Here is a 22865-nt window from a genome sequence, read left to right on the forward strand (position 1 = left end):
TGCGGTGAGCGCGAAGGCCGTAGCGTAAGATTTACGCCGTTTTTATACTTAGCGAAATATTCAGTGAGCCCTTGTGCGCTGTGGATGGATGGAGGCGGGGTCATCCTAGAAGGGTAGAAATATCAAAACTTTGTATTGATTTACACTGTCTAATCAAATGACTTCTGGAATTCTATAACGGGGAACTTGGACCATGCCAGAATAAAGATGCCCCCCAGGGGCATAATCGAAATTATACACAACTGTATGTGCTCAGTGGTTAAGGTGATCGGAATTACTGATCGGTTTACTGATCGGAAGCTCGTGAGTTCAGATCCCAGGACTGTCACGGTTGGGCCCTTGAGTACGTCCCTTAACCCTCAACTGCTCAGATGTATAACTGGGTAAGCTCTGGATAAGAGTGTCTACATGATGTAACATAATGTGTGTACATGATTTAAATCCAAGCTAAGAGGTCCAATATGTTATAATTCTTAATTAATTTTTTTTACATTATGTTTATTGAATTGATTGTTGTTGTTTTTTTTCATTTTAACATATGGGGAAAATATTAAACACGAAAGACACATGTTCAGTTCATACAAAAAAAATGTTTATTAGGATATATATTTATATATATATAATATATATTTCACATTTACAGCAACGTGATGACATGATGCACAGTTGTGTGTACAGTGAAATGTCTCCTTGTAACTTTAATCAATCTCTGAAACAAACAAAAACAACAACAACAACAACAAAAACACAGTGAAAGGCCAGAGCTAACCTCACACACACAGATTACTAATGCGGTTTACATGCACACGTCACCGCAGGACAGACACTACCACTCCGAAACCCTCACAGAGAAACCATGATCTTTCCGTTTCACGTTACGGATTATGAAATCAAGGATGCAGACGAGAAGAAAGGAAAACTGTGTGCACAACCTACAGACTAGTGGTTCCTGACCCGGTTGTTCATGAGTGGCTCGGTGTGATGAGTGCGTATTTACAGCTGCGTCGGTTATTCATATGTTCTCCGGTGAAGGTTTTCGAGCGCATCTGTGAAAAGACTGCAGTTGTTTATTTATTTATTTTTTTTTGTTTGACCCCTCGTCACCCATCATTTACTACCCTTTACTTTCTGTCTAGCTCTATCTCTCGGTCTGTGCCACTGACTGCAGAAGTAGAGTACCCAGAGTAGTGCTGCAAGGTCTCCTGAGAGTTGCAGTCCAGGCAACACTCCTAACTCTGCCTCATAAATGACACTACGCAGCACCGAAGGTTTCTCTAAGTGTTTATCTGCGTTCACACTTATGTATGTGAGCATCTATGTGTGTGTGCGTGTGTGTGCGTGTGTGTGTGTGTGTGTGTGTGTGCCATTTTTGCCTATCCTGAGGTCTTCGTGGCTGCTGTTGTGTGCCTGTCAGTATCAGACCCCATCAAGTCATCAGGGGCCAGATACAGAAAAAAGGCAAAAGAAGAAAAGAGAAGAGATTAGTACACTCTGCTCAGCCAAACAGCAAGTGAAGCGAGAGAGCCAGAAGAGAGAGAGAGAGGAGATAGAGAAACGACGGCGAGGCAGAAGAAGACGAAGGGAGGATCTGTGAGTCGTCGCAGTCGAGCTCGAAGCAACGGACTGAGGTTGCATCTTCGTTGCCGTAGTTGGCCCAGTACTCTTCGGGCTCAAGTTTCGGCAAGGCAGCCTCCTCCGGCGTCAGCTCGTACTTGGCAGCAGCAGCTACTGCTGCGGAATGGGCGTTCTTCACCGAGGAGAACGGGAAGGCTTTGGGCAGCTCGGCGGTCTTCTGGTAAGCACCCTTGGCTGAGGCGGCAGGTTTGTTCTTGGAGAACCACCAGCGTGTCTTGGTGCTGAAGGTGGTGGTGGTGGTGCCAGTCAGAGAGCCGGGATCAGGCAGTGGGCATGTGGCAAAGTCGAGCTCACGCAGGAAGCGCAGGTCCTGGCCTTGGCGTGCTGGAGGCGAGGTGCAGACCAGCTCGGAGCTGGAGACACGTGCGTCACGGAACCACTGCCAGAGCGAGCGTGCCTCGCAGCCGCACGCCCAGGGGTTGTCGTTGAGGCGCAGGAACTGCAAGCCCGCCGTGTCCTTGAGCGTCTGACCAGGCAATTCACGCAGCGCGTTGCTGAACAGGTAGAGGATGGTCAGGCGGCCCAGGTCACGGAAGGCACGGCGGTGCACCTGTCGGATGCGGTTTTCATGCAGGAGCAGCCGGTCGAGGTTGACCAGGCCACGGAAGGCGTTCTCGGAGACAATGCGAAGACGGTTGCCGTGCAGAAACAGGTGCGTGAGGTTGACCAGGTCAGAGAACACACCATCGGGCAGGTGGTTCAGCTGGTTCTCCTGCAGGTAGAGGAACTGTAAGCTGTAAAGCTTGCGGAACACATCTGCAGGCAGCTCGGTCAGGCCACACCGGTGCATGTGCAGGCTCTGTAGCCTCTCGAGGCCACGGAACGCCCCACCATCCAATTGCCGTAAGGACGGGTTGTCCCCGAGATCCAGCTCTTCTAGCACACGCAGGTTACTGAAGGCGCCTGCCTCAATCCAAGAGATGTTGTTTGAATACAGCCAAAGGACCTGAAATAAAATGAAAGGAATGAGATGGGAGAAAACGTGCAGTACATTCCCAACGACAGCGGCGGTTTAACTTCAATTTTAACTTCCAAAAACGGAGTCTGACTTGCCTGGGTCTCAAAGCCAAAGGAGTCAGCCCTGAGCTCAGTGATGCGGTTGTTCTGCAAGAAGACACGCTGGGAATCATAGGGTACGCCAACCGGGACCGTGGTGAAGTTCTGAGACTGGCAGCTGACGGTCATGGGCATGTGGTAGCACACACACAGCCTTGGACATGCTTTCCCTGGGGCACAGTGACATGCCAACAGCCATAGGACCAGCCATAGAGACAGACCGCCTGAAGAGAGAGAGAGAGAGAGAGAGAGAGAGAGAGAGAGAGAGAGAGAGAACAAGATTATAGGCAAAGCCAATAACATCACATCTCACACATCTCACATCTTTCACATCTCACGAGAAACACACGTGACACAGGCACTGATTTTTTGTCAACACACCCCCTGCCTTACACAGCACCATGCTAACTGATGCTTTCAGAGCCCTATAAGTGTTGACAGTCCTGTTTCGGTTTCTCGCGCACCTCACAGAACCCGATAAGAGACTTCCCATCAAGTATCCTGAACTGTGTCTAAAGATGTGTGAAACAACAAGGTCGGGTTTGCGTCACGTGCGTGAAAAAGGAGCGGCTGACATTAAAGTTTAAGCGCGCGCCTCTGAGGGCTCCGGTGACGCCGCATAATAACGTGTCGCTTAAAACAGCGCAGCGCGTGAATTATTCATGCCGCGCGCATTCATCTTCTGTGCGCAAAATTTTCCAACTGCGTAGGCCGTGACCCCGCGGCTGCACGGTCCGGCGGACAAACACAGTGTCCATTGCGCACGAAGGCACGTCACGTTAAAAACGAACACGCACGCTGTCCGACTTACTGCCAAGCAGGTGGATCAGATTTCCCTGCTGTCCAATCAAACGATCAATGGAGATATGCGTTCGGGTTCATATCAAGTTTAAACCCTGCTTTCCAACCCAAACTTTCCTAACTTTTAACGAATTGTAACACATCTTGAAATGTTAGACCATGCGGGTGCGATCTTTAAAGTCGCCTATTAGAAGAAGAATATGAAGAGGAAGAAGATTTTATTTTCTTTAATAGTTCTTCACAGTGCATCACTAACGGAACTTTTAAAGTGCATTAACGACAAGAACCATCATTTTCAACAACAACCACCAGAGTTAGTTATAATAGTCCGGGCGACATTATATTATATAGCTATTATCATCATGCGTAAACAACATAGGATAGAAAAGTGAAGTCGGTACTCACTCTTGAAGCTGAGCGCGTGAGAGTTGCGTTGACGCCGCGCGGCACCACGAGTTTCCATCCCGAACCAAAGCCGTGAGCGAGTTAGCCTGAGCGAGGAAAGCCTGCTATCTCTGCTTCTGGTCAGCTCTGGAACTCGAGCTCGGGCCGCAGCGACTGAGGAACAGAACCGGCACGGGTGCGCTTTATAGCGCGAGCGCGCGGGGGCGGGAGCGCGCGGCTCAGGGATCTCTCATACGTAATGCGCGCGAGGGCGAGATGAAAAGAGGAGGAAGCGGAGCGATGAGTGTGTGCAACTGTGCGTGTGTGTGTGTGTGTGTGTGTCAGTGTCAGCGCGCGCGCGAGGGAGACAGAACTTGCTCGTGTTTTCGGGCACAAAGGACCGTCATTCTCCCTTGTGTGCAATTAGAATAAAACTCAGATTTAACGTTGTCTGGACGTAGGCATTTCAAGAGGAAATGTGAGTTGGTAAAAATAAATAAATAAATAAAAGAGAGAAAAGGAAAAAAAAAAACAGCTTGCGGACCGGAAGCCTGAGGAATAATAATAATAATAATAATAATAATAATAATAATAATAATAATAATAATAATCAGGGACTATGACCATTACAATAGTTCTTCCCCAGTAACCTAGTTATCGTTAATATAATAATATAATATATATATAATTATATAATTACATGATATGTCATTCATATCTAAACCTTATTAGAATGTATCACGATTATGGTTTATTTAATGGATTATTCTACTCATCGGACTCTGAACCATGTTAGTATTGCATGCATGTTTTATTGTGGTACTTCCTGCACGCTCAAAGGTAAAGGTACCAAACTACCCTATACTTTTCCATGTCGCTGCATCTTTTGTAACATTAATATCTTTAATTAGGTCAGTAAGTAGATATTGATAGGTACTGATAGATAGACCGATTGAGGACCTTAAAATACAAACCCAATCCAAAATTTGGTAATGTCAATCAAACTACAACGGATGTCTGTGGAAACAGGGGAGGAAACCGGCGTACCCAGAGGAAACCCTCCGAAGCACGGGGAGCACATGCAAACTCCGCACACACGGGGCGGAGGTGGGATTCGAACGCCCAACACCCAAGCCACCGTTCCCCCGTCCTTATGTGCTGAAAAGGTTAAAAACACATACTCAAGGAAAAAATAATAATAACCTTAATGCTCCAGCAGCAAAGTACAACAAGTACAGTCTGGTTCCTTTATTTCGGAGAGTGTGGCAGCTATGGTTTAATTATGTTAAACCATAATATACTATCTAATACTATAAGTGCATAATGCTAACTGATGTTATTAATATTTATAATATATTTAACTATGACACTGCGTGTGATCGTGTACCAGTGGTATGATGTGTAACTTTGGTTGCTATGCACTTAATCCTGCCATTTTACTGTGCTAGATATACACATATCTTATTAAGATATTTTAGTAAACATGTTATCATCATTATAAACCTCGATTCCAGCTATCTTATCATTAAAAAAAAGAATGATTTCATAAAAAAGGAAAGTTATAATAGGAAAGAGTCTGCTTAAGCTTCATTTAAACTCGTCTAAATTAAGACACAGGCAGTGGATTAAAGCCTATAAATTTGCCTTAATCTGGGGGAGTGTTATCTAAAAGGTGTGTGTGTGTGTGTGGCTGTGTGTGTGTGTGTGTGTGTGTGTGTGTGTGTGGGCTGCACTGACTCAGTCCTGACCTGATCTGTCCTGAACATGACTGAGGTTGTTGAATGTTCTCAAGATGTACTCCATCTGCACACACACACACACACACACACACACACACACACACACACACACACACACACACACACACACACACACACACACACACACACACCAAAGAGCTGCCATGCAAGGCGCTAGCTTGCTATCGGGAGCAACTTGGGGTTCAGTGTCTCAATGTTCAAGGACACTTGTGGAATCATGTGGACAGGGAATCGAACCTCCAACCCTAGGATTAGGTAAACATGTAAAGTAAACATGGGAGTAAACATGGGAGTAAACATGGGAGATGGGGGAAGGTTACGTAGCTATGAAACTCCCCTGCTGAAAAAAAACAAAAACAAACAACAACAAAAAAACAATAGAAATTTGTATTGGTTTTAATGGTTTTAATGGAAATTGTATTGGTTTTAATGGACACTACTCTGAACACCCCCCCTCCCCCCCCCCCCTCTCTGATCGTTTCTCTTTGTTCCTCTGTTAGATAGATAAATCCCCTCACCATTTGTGCATCCCTTGATCTGGAATGCCCAAATTTATAAACCTTCCTGAATAACATTGGCTCGTATTCCTATGACTTCCTGGAAACCATATATGGTGTTGTTCCTGTCTTACACTGATATGCTTCCTCTTTTATGCAAATATGCCCTTCCGCCTAGCCAATCAATATTTAAACCATAGTCTCTGTTGTGTGTCGAGCATAATATATACTTTGCCTTTTTCTTTGAATAAAAGCGAGGTCTTGCCATTTGAACTTAATAACGGTCCCTGTGGGTCTCTACTGGTTATTTGTTGCCTTCTATTGGTGGCATGTTATGTCTAGTGGATACCATTAAGGACTGGTAACGGTAATGGTTAGCTGATGGTTCGTAATGGTATTTGTAGTGGAAACCATTACAATTTGTGTGATAGTCTCTATTGTTTTGTTTATTTATTTATTTTTCAGCAGCGTGAACTCTGAAGGTAATTAAACCACCAGATTCGCATCTAAAAGTCCGGATCCTTTGGTGCTAAATAAAGTTATAGCGGCGGTGGTGCTGTTTATTTATTTATTTACTTGAAGTCAACTCTGGCACATTCTACTGTACCATGTAGATGCTTTCAATTTAAAAAAAAAACAAACAAACAAACAAAAAAAAACAATAAACATGTTTCAGGAACTAGCTATGTCAAAACTGTCATGTAGAACTGAAATCAACAAGACTTTTGATTCTTACAGAGACGAACACAGTTTGCATGCCTGTGCATACACCTACACATAATGTTCTGTGAGACCAACAGTCCAGTCATTGTTGAACATTCAGATCACTACAGGGGGGGCGAGGGGATGGAACGCACACCCACACACACACACACACACACACACACACACTATATACACCCACACTTACACAGATACCGAGACCATACAGTATACCGATTCACACACCTAAACATGCACATACTGGCACGTATGTTCTGATTTGACTTTTGTCACGTAGCTTGCTTTCAAACAATCATATCGACCGACTGTGTCAGTCGTCTACACGGGCGCACAGGCTAAGACACACACACCCGCGGGGTAAATCAGGCACATGCAAACTCAAGCACACCCTGGCACACATGAGGCAGTGGGATCAGACAGATGACCGCACTCCTCCTCACCACTCGGGACACTGACACACTCATTATAGAGCAGCAGATGGCAGAATGGGGAGTGGGCAGTCGCTGTGTATGTTTGTGTGTTGGCACATGTTGATGTGCATGCTTACACATGTGCATGCCCTTTGAGTTGTGAACCACGCACCTTTTGCCGGTGTACAGTGAGTGTAAATGCTTTGCGTTGTTAAATCGGGATCGAGGTCGCAGGAAAGCACTGACTTCTTTTGAAATACTGCTGAAAATGTATTGAAATAATATTTGTTTTTGTTTTTTTTGAGAACAGGAACATAAGATCGTTGGACCATGCCTAACATTAATACTAAGCATCCATCAGAAAGCCCGTAACTGTGACGCGTTCATTAATTTGACCCCCTGTCTTTCTTTTTATATGTAGTCTACAGTATGTGTAGCCCCCAGGCGCCCAAGCTAGCTGTCCTAGTCAGTCCGTCCAGGATTTCTCCATTTTGCGATCGCAGAAATGAACGTGAAATCAAGCAGACTCTACAGCCTTCGGAGGAGCGTGCGATTTTTTCAAAATCCCCGCAGACCAGCTCAGCCGAATCCCTCTTCGAGTCACGTACGTCGAACACGAGTACGGCGGAAAAGGTCTCGTTTACCGACAAACATCACTGCGAGAGACGATTTCATGCGATCGCGATTTTGACGATCCGAGTAGTTTTCTGCAACGACGACAACAACAAAAAAACAACAACAAAATACTCCGCAAGTTTTGAAAGAAAGTAAAAAAACAAAGCAACAATCACAAAACGACTGTACGGACTGCCTGGTGTTTCCGTCACTGAATTTCTGGCTTCGCTGCACAACGTGAAGATAACTAGACTAGCTGAATCATGGCTAACGTGACTCCGTTTACTCTGGAAGACACAGTAATACATGGCACATTGACAAGGTGGATAAAATAATGTCATTATAGCTAGGGTAATTCGATATCAGCTAGCAAGCGAACTTTTTTTTTTTTTTTTACTAAAGTTTGCAATATTTTCTCCTGAAATAAACTCCCCGGTTCGGTTGTCTCACAGCATAGCTAGCAAGCTCACATAGCTGTCTGTGTGTGGAGATTTCAGTGTGTAAATAGAGAAACGTGAATGTTAAAGATGGTTCAGGTTGTTTACACAGATGTAGTTAACGTGCCGATCCCAACTCCAGCTCTGGACCCCCTGCCCTGCCACACAGCTGATATTATGAGCGTTAAAGCCGTAAGGATAAAGCGGTAAGGATAGTCCTAATGAGCTGGACTCTTGACTTGAAATACAGTGTTCGTTACACAGTCGGGAGCGTTCCCTGCTGAAAACAAACAAACAAACAAACAAACAAAAGAAATCATCACAGAAACTCCACTGGTTTACACTATAAAATGATCAGCTAACTATTAAAACCATTACCGCTATCATTATTGGTCCTTAATGGTACATAACATGTAACCTGTAAAAGGAAACAAATTACCAGTACCACTACCCACCCATTAAAACCAATACAATTCCCATTATAACCATTAAATCCATTAAATTCTATGAGGGTTTGTATTGTTTTGTTTTTTTTCCATTACATTCTGGACAGAAGCGAGTCGACACGTTCCTCAGCGTTTACTCTCTGATGAATCCAGGCATATTTGTACATTTCTGAGAATTACACTTTTTTTTTTTTTTTTTTTTTTTTTAAATGACCATCAACTACAAATAACACAACAGTATTTCGTATTTTAAATACACGCAGCACAGATACCGCCCGTCCTTGATTATGGTAATTATAACATCTGTTTATCTTCCACACAGACTGGCACGCAGTTGTTTTACTGGAGCAGATACTGTCCTCCTCGACGTTCTCTCTACTCGTCTTTTCTCTACTCTATCTCTCGGCCTCCTCTTCATGCTTGTGGGCAGAGGTGGAGAAAGACAAACTCATTCATGCCAGTCACTGACCGTCGGAAGCGAGGAGGGGGGGGGGCAGAGAGAGTCTGAGTAGAAGAAGATGGAGGAGTAGAGAGAAACTTATAAGAATGAAGGAGGTATGGAGGAGTTTGCGTGTACTGAATTCGTTCTCCTACACCCATCCCCCCCCCCCCCTAAAAAAAAGGACTATGACGTATGTATACACAGCGATTCAGGGATTCTTACTATTTTGATGACAAAGGAAAGTGTCTGGATGTGATATTAGTGTGCGCGTGTATGGTGCAGTTTTGTCTTTCCACGTTCCAACGCCTCTCACATCTTCATTCTTTTCCTCTTTTTCCAACGTATTGTATTTGGCTGATGAATATGCTGTCAGTCATTCCTCCACTCCTGCATCTCTCTACGCAGAACTAAATACAGGCCTGTCATCTCTGTCTAATTCACACTATTTTGGGTTTACATGCGTGCCTCATTGACTGCCTCCTTCACCTATTCCTGCCACCCGTTTATTCATTTGCCTCTATTTTTAAATGGTGGAGATTTGTGTCATATTCCAAGCCACTTTGACGCAGATGGGATGATGCAGAGAGAGAGAGAGAGAGAGAGAGAGAGAGAGGCGCAGAAAGAGACATGGCAGTAAAATAGCAGCATGTTGCAACAAGCAGTTGCTATTTGATTTAGTTGGATTTTATTTTTCAACTGTCCACATTTTCCTGTGCATTTACAGAGTATCCCAAAAAGTCTCCATAGATAGGTGAAGATGTACACCAGCACCATGTCAGTTGTGCCTTCGTCACTGTGAACGTCCACTTCTCGGTTGCCCTGCGACACTCCCAGTCTTTTTGAATTTGTTAATAAGTTTTGGCAACAGCGTCGCGTGTGATGTCTTTGCCATGTCTCCTGTTAAAGTCCATCGCAACCTTACGACAGCTTCCCGATCCGGCCATGAGAATGATTTCAATACGTTCTTCTTTTGTCAAAGGTATTCTTAAAGGCTGAGCGTAGGGAGTGGGGGGTGGGAAGACATTTATAATATAAACTAAGTATGAAAACGTTCGGAAGACATTTTGCTAAAAAGTGTTAATTTCCCCCCATGCATGGAGACTTTTGGGACACTTTGTAGTTTAGTGATTGATCTCTAGTCATTATAGGATATGCAGATAAGCTGGTAGAAATGGCAAGGCCATAATTACTTGGGAGAATGAAGTTATTAAAGATTAAAGGTTTCCTTCCCCAGTGACGTTCATTCTTTCATTCTTCAGTAACCGCTTCATCCTGGCTAGTGTTTGTGGTGGATCCTGAACACCGCTGATATAAGAGTATAGCTTGCATAGGAACCCAGTCCATCGCAAACCTAGCAGGAATTTCGTCCACCTACTGGCATGTTTCTGGAAGTTGGTGGAAACTGAAGAATCCACAGGAAGCCCACGCGGACACGAGGAGAACAGGCGAAACTCCACTGAGCCTGTAACCCGAGTTCAGGATTGAATCAGGAACCCTGGAGCTGTGAGTTGGCAGTGCTACCCGCTGTGCCATCATGCTCCCCCCCCCCTTCCCCTACTAACATGCTCTGCTTTATTTCTTTGTCTCACTGGAGCCTCGAATGACTTCAAACACTTTACTTTACTACATAGGTTTCCCCTGGGTTTCCTGTATCCTCCCGCCTAACAAAAAAATGCGTGTAGGTGAATTGGCTACACTAATCTGCCTGTAGGTGCGAATGAATGGTACGCTGTGTGGCCCGGAATCCCATCCAGGATGTATTCCCACCTCAAACGCAGTGTTTCTGGTATAGAATCCGGATCCACTATGACCCCGAGCAGAATAAAGTGGTTACTGAAGATGAATTTAATGAATGAATGAATGAAAATTCCAATTGTCAAAACAAAGAGTAGGACAATAGTGAAATAGAGTCCTTAGAATCAAAATATTATAAAAACAATCACTGGCACTCAGTAATTCTTCAGTAACTCTTGTATCCTGGCCACGGTCGAGGTGGAACACTAGGCACGAGATGGGAGTATCCCGTTCATAATTTTATTTATTTATTTATTTACATTTTTAAAAAATACATCATAATATACACTTGTTGTTACTTGTGATTAATACATGAACATTTGCCACATATAAATTACTTGCTGGTCTTTTTGCACTCCCCTGTATACAGTACACCTGCTGTTCATGTTCATGAAATTTCGCTTCACGCCACTAGAGGCGCTATTGAGTGTCTGCAGCCTCTCGCAGCTGCGGAAGCAAAACAAACAGTGACAGGAAGCGGATGTCATTGCTAGTGTAGGCTCGTATGTTAGCATGCGGCTTATTTCAGCAGATAATTAAAACTGACTTCAGCGACTAAAACCGTCTTCAGGAAAAAATGATGATGCACAGAATGTGTGAGTGTCGAGCACTCGGAAAAGTTAATTTTATTTTATATCATTTGTGTTCTTGGTCTTGTTGCAGAATTGAAACTAGCTGCTTACTTAACTAGCCCTGTGCTAACCTGCAGGTTGTTGTTGTTGTTGTTGTTGTTGTTGTTGTTGTTGTTGTTGTTTTTTGTTTGTTTGTTTTTTTTCGAGTTCATGTAGTTTAATGTATTTAATTACTAAACTCCGTGATGAGGAAGGTATTATAATTTCAAGATAACCAAAAAAAACGTCCATCCACACGTAGGCGATACACGGCAGGTCTACACGTATGTATGTATGTATGTATGTATGTATGTATGTATGTAGGAATGTATGTATGTATGTATGTATGTATGTATGTAGGAATGTATGTATGTATGTATGTATGTAGGAATGTATGTAGGTAGGTATGTATGTATGTATGTATGTATGTATGTAGGTAGGTATGTATGTATGTATGTATGTATGTAAGTAAGAAGGTATGTATGTATGTATGTATGTAAGTAAGTAGGTAGGTATGTATGCATGTATGTAGGTAGGTAGGTAGGTAGGTAGGTATGTATGTATGTATGTATGTATGTATGTATGTATGTATGTATGTATGTAGGTGGGTATGTATGTCTGTATGTAGGTATGTATGTATGTAGGTAGGTATGTACGTATGTAAGTAAGTAGGTATGTATGTAGGTATGTATGTATATATGTATGTATGTATGTAAAGTAAGTATGTATGTATGTATGTATTGTGTGTAGGTATGTATGTATGTAGGTACGTATGTATGTAGGTAGTCTAATTACTGTAGATCTGGACTGCAGCCCCTTCCATGAACAGGTTATATACACCGATCAGCCATAAAATTAAAACCACTGAGAGGTGAAGTAAATAGCATTGATTATCTCGTTACACTGGCACCTGTCGAGCTGTGGGATATATTTATTAGGCAGCAAGTGAACAGTCAGTTCTCAAATTTGATGTGTTGGAAGCAGGAAAAATGGGCAAGCGTAGGTATCTGAGCAAAGGACCTGATTGTAGTGGCCAGACGACTGGGTCAGAGCGTCTCCGAAACGCCAGGTCTTGTAGGGTGTTCCTGGTATGCAGTGGTTAGTACCTACGAAAAGTGGTCCAAGGAATGCTAACCGGTGACCTGGCGACAGGGTCGTGGGCGCTCATATCAAGGCTCGTCGATGCGTGTGTGAAGCAAAGACCAGACCGTCTGGTCCGATCACACGGAAGCTCTCCTGTAGCACAAATTGCTGAAAAATGTTAATGCTGGCTCTGATAGAAAGGTGTCAGAACGCACAGTGCATCACAGCTTGCTGCGTATGGAGCATGGGGAACATGACAAGAGCAAAAGGTGTTGACGCGGTGTCTGAATTCCCCAGATCTCAATCCTGGGGTGTGCTGATCGACGGAGGCCCCACCTCCATCGCAACTTAGAGGACTTAATGGATCTGCTGCTAACGTCTTGGTGCCAGATCCCACAGCACACCTTCAGAGGCCTTGTGGAGTCTCGACGGGTCGGAGCTGTTGTGGTGGAACAAGGAGAGACGGACCTACACAATATTAGGCAGGTGGTTTTAATGTTATGGCTGATCGGCGTATACGATACAGTATAATTTTTCATGAAAACATTCGAATGTAGTTTTGCATACAAGTGGCTTACTGGAAATTGTTGCTGATGTAGAGTTCAACACAGATCTTCAGATTAAATCAGATTGAGAGCTGGGCTTTGACTGGGCCATTCTGTGGTTTTGAACCACTCCAGTGTAACTTGTGCATATGGAAGTATGCTTTAATTGACCTAGTTTCAACTCTTTTGCACACTGGAACAGCTTTGTTTTGTTTTTTGTTAGGATCGCCTTGTATTTTGGAATCATCCATCATGAAAAGCCTAATGCAGTATATTTTGATTTCATGTTGCTTATAATCGTGAAATCATGTACATTGTGTTCAGGTTTTCTCGTTTGGCATCCTGACTTTTCTAGCATTCCCATCATCTACTGTTTGATGACTGGAATCATATCCTGGTCTAATTCTCAATTTTATCCTTTATCTTCTCATGACCTCTTAGCTCCCCTGATGGCCAGTGATGATTCGGATAATGACGTCTCTCTGACTCCACCCTCCCTAGGAAAGACGACGGAGCAGCGCGGTTCACCGAAAACGTTGTCCTTAAACGAACTCGGTCAGGATGCCGACAATGCATCAGACGGAAAGGACTCACCGACAGAGCAGAAAGACGGTCAGAGTAGGACGTACAGCTATATGAGCCCGATCAGCAGTGATGTAGACGACGTTCCAGAAAAGCCTGAAGGAGGAGATCGCACTAAACCGGCCAAGAGTCGGTCGAGGAAGAGTTCACACCAAGAAAAGCCTCGAAGGAGAGGAAGCGTCAGAAAGACACCGGGACGTAGCGATATCGCCACAGTTAAAAGCGAGTCTGAGCTGGAAGATAGCGTTACGGAAGCGTCACGAAGGATGAGACGTCGGGCGAAGACGCCACGTAAGGGCTCAGACCAGGAATCCAGAAATGGGGTCACAAAGAAAGCGCCCACGTCCAGAGCAAGCGGCGTTGGCGCGTCGGAGGACAAAGCCGCTAAAGAGTCTGCGGAGCGTCAAACCAAAAACAGTAGAAGTGAGCGCAGGCGTTCAGATGCTGCGCCCTTCGACGACGACGAGGACGTGAAAGAGAAGCCAAAAAAGCGGCGTGTCAAAGTGACTCCAAAGCGGAAAGCTCAAGCTTTAATAAATTTACTCGGGGAGTCCGATCAGCCGGCGCAACCTCCTGAGGAATCACGCAAGCCACGAGTTAAGGAAAAAGAGGGAGCGAGCCCTCGTAAAGCCGTTCCCATCGAGTGCGAAATATGCGGTCGGAGCATCCGGTGCAAAGCCATATTGGAGAGGCACATGCTCTCACACACAGGAGAGAAGCCATTTGGATGTGACGAGTGCGGCAAGCACTACACCAGCAGCTCCAACCTGCGCATCCACCAGCTCAGCCACAGCGGCAAGATGGACTACGTTTGCAACGAGTGCGGCCAGAAGTTCACTCACCTGCCGTATCTGAAAAGACACCTGTTGAGGCACGCGGGGAAGAAGATGCACATTTGTGAACACTGTGGCAAAGGATTCATCCAGAAATACCACCTCCTGCGCCACCTCTTGGTACACACCAAGCAAACGCCGCATATCTGTGACAGGTGTGGTATGAGCTTCAACCGGACAGACAACCTGAGACTACACCTGCACAGCGTCCACCAGATCGAAAGGGACTTTCCCGAGGCCAAGCCGGAAAAACTTTACACGTGCGAGACGTGCAATAAATCGTTCGTCAGCCAGGCTTCGCTGGAAATACACAAACGCATACACACGGGGGCCATGCCGTATTCGTGCACCGTATGCTCGCGCCAGTTCAAACAGTCGAGTCACCTGTATTCACACATGTTCACACACGCCAGTGAGAAGCCACATGCGTGTAACCTCTGCGAGCTGAAGTTCACTCGCAGAACCTACCTGCGAAAGCACAAAGAAAGGGTGCACGTCGGAGCCGGAGAGCTACAAAGTTCATGACTGGTTCTACAGCATGGAATAATTTGAGAATACTCAAACATTTTTCCATTTTATTTTATTTGTATTTTTTTATATATATATATATATAAGTTTTAGTGAAATCACATACAGAGACACATCTAGGGACAGGGAAAAAAACAGTCTGAGCTGAATATTTTTTAAAAAATCTTTAAAAAAACAAAAAAAAAAACAACAACATTCATTCTCGTGTAGTGGAAAAGCAGTTATGTTGTTCATAGGAATCTGTGAAAGTCGGAAAAATACAAATAATTTGTTTTGCTTCCTCACGTTCAGTAATTCCGCTTACAAAGTACCCAGGATTCATAAAAGTTTTAATTATGACATATCTGTACCAGAACAGCTTTGTAGTAACTTGAATTCATTCAAGGCACTTAGTCCCTTTTTTTTATTTATTAGAGTAATGTATACAGTACAACCCTGAAACCCAGCACAAGCTCAGTTAGCAGACTTTGTTTTGTCCTGTAGGGGGCAGCATATCATCACACATCACACACTACAGTTACCACAGCACCGTTACCTCATTATACACTGCTTTGCCCCTTGCTACTTTTACTGCACTCTTTATGTTTTAAGACCTCTTAGTGGTCCCTTTTAAGTCCTAGACGAGAATTAAACATTGCCTTAAAATGTCCTTAAGTGTGTGAATAATAAGGTGCTTAAGTACTGCATTACTGCACTATAATGCAGCGTAGAAAACAAAAACATTTTGTACAGAACATCGGTGAAAACTTAAATATCCATAAACATGAAAATAGCTGCTCCTTGTTTACATTAGAACAATATTGTCATCAGTATTTTCCATATATAAACACCACCTCCTTTTAGCATTTATTTGCCGTGAAGTTGGTTCATCGCATTCCCTTTATGGACACGTGCTATTTAAGAGGAGGTAGTTTTATCAGCTTTGGTCCGTCGAGCCGCTCGGCGCCGGCAGTGCAGGTAAACAGAGAGAGGATGTATAAAGGCCAGGCAACTCAGGATGGTCAGAGCAACATTAACCTGTGGTACAGAAAGACTCCCATCAGCGTGCGATCTCTGACTGAGATAATATTAACACACAAACGTGAGTCGGAAAAGCGAAAAAGAAAAAAAGTCTTAATGTTTCTCTGGATATTCGTTTTGCTTAATCCAAATCCGAGCGCAATTGATATTTTGGCTTGTGTTCTGTTTGTTCCGAGATCTGATCCAGCCAAGTGTTGAATATGCTGAGCGTGAAGTGTGTGAGCGAAAGGGAGAAAGCCACGTGTGACTCACCACAAATGGATCTCCACCAAGAGGTCCAGTGATGAGAGAGAAGCAGGGATACTGTAGGACGGACAGCAGCGCCGAGAGAGCCTTCACTGTTCCGTACAGCTTTCCGAAATGTGCAGGAGGGAACCTGGATAGACACAGTGGTGTACAGCAGAAGAAAATAAAGGTCCACAAAAAGAATTATTACACGTAAGCATTAGGTTCCTAAGCGAAGGTTCTGTCTTTGTTGTTTGTGTATTAAGCTTCCATGAGATCTACAGTCTTACACTGCTGCTATATTCAGTGATGTTTGACTCCTCGACTTTTACTGTGTACCTACTAAAGACACTGATTTGTCAGGTCAGTTTGGGTTAAGGTATAAATTCAGGGTAAAAGTTGATGAACGTGGCACACATTTGCATGTAGATACAATCGACCAATGAAGAACATCTGCTAGTTCAATGCAAGACAGGAGAAAGGCGTTTCCACGTTCCACGCTCCTCCTCATCCCGTTATCTCTTTAACCCCAAAGTGGTGAAAAAGCCAAGCTTCCTACAGATATCCGTAGCACATTTCTGAAGATTATCGTTCGGTATTACAGTCCCCTTCGAAAGTATTGGAACAGCAAGGCCAGTTCTGTTGCTTTTGCTATATGATTGTGAGACCTTCACCCCTGTCCAGTGAAGGTGGTTTGTCGGTGATGTCACCGACCGTTGTTTTCGGATTTTTCTTCACGGGTCTCGTAATGTTTCTGTCTTCAAGCGCTGTTGTTTTCCTCGGCTCTCCTGTTCCATGTCTGCTTGTTAATACGCCAGTGGTTTCTTTCTTTTTCAAGACGTACCCAGTTGTTGTATTGGCTACGCCCAATCGATCTTCCATCTTTTCTCAGCTTCAAAACGGCTCACTTTTCTCCCGTAGACAGCTGTCTAGCCTCCGTGTTCGTTTATCCTTTTTAACAGCAAAGTCAGTCTTCACAGGCGAAACCTAGGGCTCAGACCAAGAGTAGGCATCGAGAACTATTAATTCGTCAAGCATTCAATTTAACACGGCACACCTGGTCAGCAAAAACCAAGTATCGGTCGCGTTCCAATATTTTTGATCGCGACCGGTGGGTTCAAACAAAAAAGCGGCATGTTTTTGTTTTGTTTTTAAAAAAAAAAAAAAGTTGTTTAACACATCTAGATACGATAAATACGAAGAAATGAAAGCTGAAATCTTTCGTCTTATGTTCGTCTTTTGGTCTCAAACCCGAATGTCTTCAGCGTACGCTACGAACAACGGAAGCAATAGAATTGGCCTTGCTGTTCCAATACTTTTGGAAGGGACTGCATAGGTGTGTTGGCCTACCAAAGCTCGCATGAGGACTAAAAAAAAAAATCATTCAAATGTCAAACCCACTGAACAGAGCTTAATCTAAAAAAAAAAAAGGGAAATTCTTCAACAGTTCTGTTCTGAATTGTTGTTTAGATTTGTTTTAAATGAAGTAGATTTGAGTAAACTGAGAGGGGGAGTAAAACGGGTCAGGGTTGTTTGTACGTGTGGACTTACGCCACGCTGATGAAAGCTGCGTTCCCTCCATACAGGAAGGACCTATTGATGACCTGTAGTATGAAGGTGAGATACTGCAGGGGTAGTAGAGGAATACTAGCGCACAGGGAGAAGAGCACACACTGCATCGCCGTCACGCATAGAGACAATACGGCTGCCTTCAGGTCCGCCTCACTTTCGCTCTGGCCTGCAACACGTACGTAGAAAGAGGAATCATTTTCACCTCGAGTGTATTAATAAGTAATGGCGGAAATGTGCATTTAACCACCTAATTAATGAGTACTGTAAATAACAAGCGTCAATAAGTGATCAATCCAGACCTTTTTCCCTGGGTTTTCCTTTGTTCCGGTCCATAATGAGCCCATTCCAGGGGGCACACAGTATCCCACACAGCTGAGTGAAGGCAAATGCATTGGTGTACCTGCTCACTACGGAAAAACAGCACAGCAGAAGTACACACTCGATGAGAGTATTTATTGGCGTGTGTATTGCGGTGAGTATGTGTGCGTCTGTGTGTTGGTGTTTGTGTGTACCGAGGCTCGGGTCACCAGCTGTTAGGCGGTTGAGCATGGGGTTCAGAGTCCCAATGAACAGGTAGTGTCTCAGCTGCATGATCGATAACCACAGCAGATGCCATACGAAGAACCAAGAGAAGACACAGCCTCTGAAGCTTCGCTCTGAAAGGAATATAAATAAATATTTATTCGTCCTTCCTGCCGTACACGACTGTAATTTGCCACGACGACGCAGAGGTCTGGACCTCAGCGGTGTAGTTTTGGGACCTGAGCGGTTCATGGACGGATTTCGGAGCCTCTCTTCACCTGACATGTCTGGAGTGGCGGTCTTGGTAGAACCGTGTTCTTTAAACGGCGTCGTCTCTGTAGCCTCGTAATTCCGGGTGCTGTTCTTAGCGTTGGCGTTTTCCAACTCGTTAGACGTCCGAGCGTCCCCACGTCCCGGCCTGAAGTAGAAAGCGAAACGGTGAAATGCGTCAAACTAAAGCGAGCTAGAATTGACTTGTAGTCTACATGATAAAAAGAACGCACGCAAACACTACGCTTTACGGGTATAAGGCGCGTTCGTATCATTTACGCAGAACGGGTTTCGGTTGTAATAGGACGATCCGGGCTTTTTTGGACACAGCGCGGACGTTGAAAACGATCACCGATTTGTTTTTTGACGCCTTTTTTTTTTTGCGTAGTTTACCCGTAGGTGTAGTTCTCAGGGAGAGCGTAGGGGATGTGTCCCCGAGGCATCAGCAGGAAGGTGCGAATCAGATGAACAACACTGCAACAGGACAAGAAGATGAGCGAGGAACGGAGGGACACGCCGTCTTGATACAGCAACTGAGGACAATCAAAGACCACATCATCATCTTAATTAGCATCGCAACCAAATTAAGCCATTTTACACCACACCTTTTCTTTTATTTTATTTGATTTCACCTTGACGACAAGGAAGACAGCAGAGGAAGAGTCGAAGGCTCCGTTATACAGAGTGATGATAGTGGACCGATGGGCTCCAAAGAGATTTCCAACCTGGAGAGCGAGTGGAAATGTTGGAACTGGTAAATGGGAGCATGATTGTGTTGACAGAGAGAGAGAGAGAGAGAGCATCTAATCATCGTGACCTTACAGGACACAAACACAAGACGTGTACGGAATGGTGTGTGGTATGTGACCTTCTGGACTGACACACACACTAGAAAAGCACATCATTGGCAGAGCGGCCAAAATGGTCTATGGTATGAGCTCATTTGTTGTAAGAACTGAGATTATTCCATTCAAATCGATTTGATTTGTATAGCGCTTTTAATAATAGACATTGTGTCAAAGCAGCTTTACAGAAACGATGTATATAAGATGATATGAGGAAGAAACCTTGAGAGGAACCAGACTCAGAAGGGAACCCTGGGCACGACATGGAGGAACAATCGCACACACACACTCACAAAATGAAAAAAGTTATACCTGCATGTTAGTGAGTAAGAAAAGAATTCCTCCAACTGCAATAAGGGAGAGAGCAGGGTAGAGGAGGACTGATAGTGCTGTATGAGAGAGAGAGAGAGAGAGAGAGAGTCATTTTTAATACACTATTATACTGCTCATAGTTCCCAAAACACAAAGTCAGTGATTCGTTAAACCACTAAATATATATGATTCACAAGGTGTATTAAACGTACCGATATTAATGACATGACACTAGTGGAAAATGAATTAGGATTAAACGCTGTGAAAGCTGTTACAGTGATTATAGATGTTATTTAGTTTGAATTTATAGTTGCACCTACTCCTGTTTGAATGACTGAGTGAACTGGATTAATCCAAACCCTAAATACTTCTAAACAAGTCCAAATGAGATCAACTTGCGTCTGACTGCAAGATTAATCAAACTAGGTAAAGTCCTGTCGAACATAAAGTTATTCTACGTAAAATCTACATTTTAACCCGTTAAACTCTCGGCTTTAAAATGAGTACCTGAATCGTAATCTGGGACTTTGTGGGATTTAACGCAGATGTGGATGGAAACTCGGGAATAACAGGCTCTTATGGCTCTAATAGGCACATACGGTACCCGTTTGCCCGATGTGTGAAATATTTAAATGGAGTCCCGACCTTATCCTGACCTTACTACTACGAAGTTAGAGTTCAGCCCCTAAATCCAGCTGCCGTTGATTATAACTCGGTACGATTCAGGCTGGGTGAGTATCTTTAATGTGTCGTTTGACGTCGTGTGAGTTAGGGTTAAGCATTAGGGCTAGGGTTAGACTCATAGGAGCCGTTGGATCAGATCCAGCTCCGCCCCGTGGACCTTTGGTTCTGTAGCAAGGACTATGTTTGTAAAGATTGTGCTCATGCCGCTCAACTCTGTGTCTTCCAAAACCATCCAATATTGACTAAATTCTGCGAACCGATAGAAATCGGTCATGCGATGCCTCACCAGCGTTTGAGAAGGCTATCAGTAAGGTCCCGGTGGTGTAGATAGATCTAATGGAGGAGGAAAGTACAAGAAACCAATTAAACACGTGCCGTAAAAGTAGAAAATTCACATTTAGAGTAGCGAGAGCTGGTATGAAAAAGGCGCACCACATACCATATACTAGTGTTTCTTTCTTTATTTATTTATTTATTTAGTTTGATTAAAATGTACTCGCTCTTTTTCCTGTCCTTTCCTAAACAATCTTCTACAATTTCCTCCATTTGTGCCTCACATTTTTTCATTTCCTCTTGGCTTCTTAGTGAAAAAGTCTCTATGGAAACACTATGCACCCTGCAAACCCCCCCCCCCCCCCCCCCCCCTCCAGTAATAATCAGAACGATAGTTCAGTTGCAGTTGACGCCAATCAACTGGATAAACTTTATATTCATTTAATAATCAGTTAACGTACTTGTACATTCTCCGCATGTGCATTTGCTCACAGTGCAAGCTGGCCAACATACAAGACATCCTGTTACGAAACAAAGTTCCTGTTTGTTGGCACATTTCAAAAGGCTTAAGCTTTCCCAAATCCCCACCCCTCAACCCCCATACTCACACACACACACACACACACTTTTTATTAACATTCATCTTGTGTGATACGATCAGACGTGGACATCCTGAAATATCAGGTACTGCTCTGCTTTTGAGCACACAATTAAATCTCAATCTCTCTCTCTCTCTCTCTCTCTCTCTCTCTCTCTCTCTCTCTCTCTCTCTCTCTCTCGTGTTGTTTGTGTGATCATTGTAAGCATATGAAACATGATTAGATGAGCAAATCTTGCCCAAAAGGCAAGTTGTGCAAGTATGGACATAAATATATAAAGTTTTTATCGAGCAATCTGAACACCTGACAGTTCAGTAGATGGGTTTGATTGGTATTGGCTGAACTGAACTACTGAAATACTGAACAGGGCTTAAAAGTTGGTTGGATGGGATGTGGGATGATCCTAAACAGATCACTCAGAGTCAAGAATTCGTCGCACGTGAACGTCGCTAATGAATTCTGACCCGTTTTTCTTAACCCTAGACTGACGTAACTTGAATAATATCATACCTGCTGGGGTTTTCACAGCACATGTAAGAATTCTTCTAGACAACGTACGTCACATCAAATGCCTGATTATCCAAAAAGGAAACATTTATTTAAAAATCGAGTTCAAGACTCACATTCCTAGGAGTCTGGTCACCGTGGTGCCAAAACGGTCAAACACGAACCCGTTGGGCAGAGCGAAGAAGTTGTTCATGAAGGAGGCGATGGTGAAGATAATGGAGAGCTGCTCATCCTGCTCACTGCAATCTAAAACAGACACGCATCACGTGATTGCTTACGCCGCACGGCAATGTAAGCGCATGTGTGCGTTGTACCTTTCGTAACGGTCCCGTTGACTGTACTGTTCACACACAGGTAGCTGAAGTAGCCGTCGCTCTTGAGCACGAACACCAGCGAGGCCCATCCGAACAGGATGCCGGCGAAGCACAAACACTCGAACAAACCCGAGATCAGTGTGAGCCAGTAACGCACTCTCAGTCCAGCGCCTGCCATCCTGACACACGTCCAGTCCTCTTTTACTGTGGAGTAAAAACACAATCACCAAACGTTTTGAAAAAAATAGAGCAACATTTAAAAAAAAAAAAAACCACACACACGCACAAAGAAATTTCTATAACTTACCTTATCTTACTGCGAGCACTGGGAAACGTATAGCTTGTAGAATCTCTCTGTTACTGTGGTCTTGTATCTCCTCCTCTTTCTTTATATGGACTCCTCTCACTCCCTCCTTCCTCACTTTCCAGATCCTCCTCTTCCTTTCTGTTTGCACTTTTATTTCCCCCACACTGGATCTGAGAAAAAACAAACAAAAAAAAACAGTATGTTCTTAAAGGGAATTGATTTTTTTCAGGGAA

At 43.9% G+C, this 22865-nt stretch overlaps 3 protein-coding genes across 4 annotated transcripts; 1 reads left to right on the forward strand and 2 right to left on the reverse strand.

Moving 5' to 3' along the window:
* Positions 1-580: 580 nt before the first annotated feature.
* On the reverse strand, positions 581-4152 carry rtn4rl2b (reticulon 4 receptor-like 2b). The gene is made up of 3 exons (XM_017473576.3): positions 3898-4152; positions 2689-2915; positions 581-2581 (listed from the first exon to the last, which is right to left on the reverse strand). The coding sequence occupies exons 1-3, from the start codon at positions 3953-3955 to the stop codon at positions 1496-1498; spliced, it is 1371 nt and encodes a 456-aa protein (XP_017329065.1). The 5' UTR covers positions 3956-4152; the 3' UTR covers positions 581-1495.
* Positions 4153-11442: 7290 nt separating this feature from the next.
* LOC108269098 (zinc finger protein 37) lies at positions 11443-16644 on the forward strand. Of its 2 annotated transcripts, XM_053682003.1 has the most exons (3): positions 11449-11596; positions 12992-13176; positions 13681-16644. In XM_053682003.1, the coding sequence occupies exon 3, from the start codon at positions 13689-13691 to the stop codon at positions 15177-15179; it is 1491 nt and encodes a 496-aa protein (XP_053537978.1). In that variant the 5' UTR covers positions 11449-11596; positions 12992-13176; positions 13681-13688; the 3' UTR covers positions 15180-16644. The 2 variants fall into 2 exon arrangements, with proteins under 2 accessions (XP_017330153.1, XP_053537978.1); XM_017474664.3 differs by lacking the exon at positions 12992-13176 and having other exon boundaries at positions 11443-11596.
* On the reverse strand, positions 15788-22722 carry LOC108262154 (equilibrative nucleobase transporter 1). The gene is made up of 13 exons (XM_053682005.1): positions 22633-22722; positions 22326-22529; positions 22128-22257; positions 20919-20965; positions 19949-20025; positions 19424-19516; positions 19185-19324; positions 18800-18939; positions 18512-18655; positions 18299-18406; positions 17979-18165; positions 16455-16578; positions 15788-16199 (listed from the first exon to the last, which is right to left on the reverse strand). The coding sequence occupies exons 2-13, from the start codon at positions 22501-22503 to the stop codon at positions 16080-16082; spliced, it is 1488 nt and encodes a 495-aa protein (XP_053537980.1). The 5' UTR covers positions 22504-22529; positions 22633-22722; the 3' UTR covers positions 15788-16079.
* Between the last annotated feature and the right edge of the window lie 143 nt (positions 22723-22865).

The sequence above is a fragment of the Ictalurus punctatus genome, chromosome 8, assembly GCF_001660625.3.
Source record: "Ictalurus punctatus breed USDA103 chromosome 8, Coco_2.0, whole genome shotgun sequence".
Lineage (NCBI taxonomy): Eukaryota > Metazoa > Chordata > Actinopteri > Siluriformes > Ictaluridae > Ictalurus > Ictalurus punctatus.

Coding starts and splice junctions, on each gene's coding strand:
- rtn4rl2b (XM_017473576.3), bottom strand. CDS start 3,955: ATGGAAACTCGTGGTGCCGCGCGGCGTCAACGCAACTCTCACGCGCTC. Junction 2,916..3,897: donor TCACGCGCTCAGCTTCAAGA/GTGAGTACCGAC, acceptor CTCTCTCTTCAG/GCGGTCTGTCTCTATGGCTG. Junction 2,582..2,688: donor CCTTTGGCTTTGAGACCCAG/GCAAGTCAGACT, acceptor ATTTTATTTCAG/GTCCTTTGGCTGTATTCAAA.
- LOC108262154 (XM_053682005.1), bottom strand. CDS start 22,503: ATGGCAGGCGCTGGACTGAGAGTGCGTTACTGGCTCACACTGATCTCG. Junction 19,517..19,948: donor TCTTACTCACTAACATGCAG/GTATAACTTTTT, acceptor CTCGCTCTCCAG/GTTGGAAATCTCTTTGGAGC. Junction 16,200..16,454: donor TTGGTGGAGATCCATTTGTG/GTGAGTCACACG, acceptor TCTGTACCACAG/GTTAATGTTGCTCTGACCAT.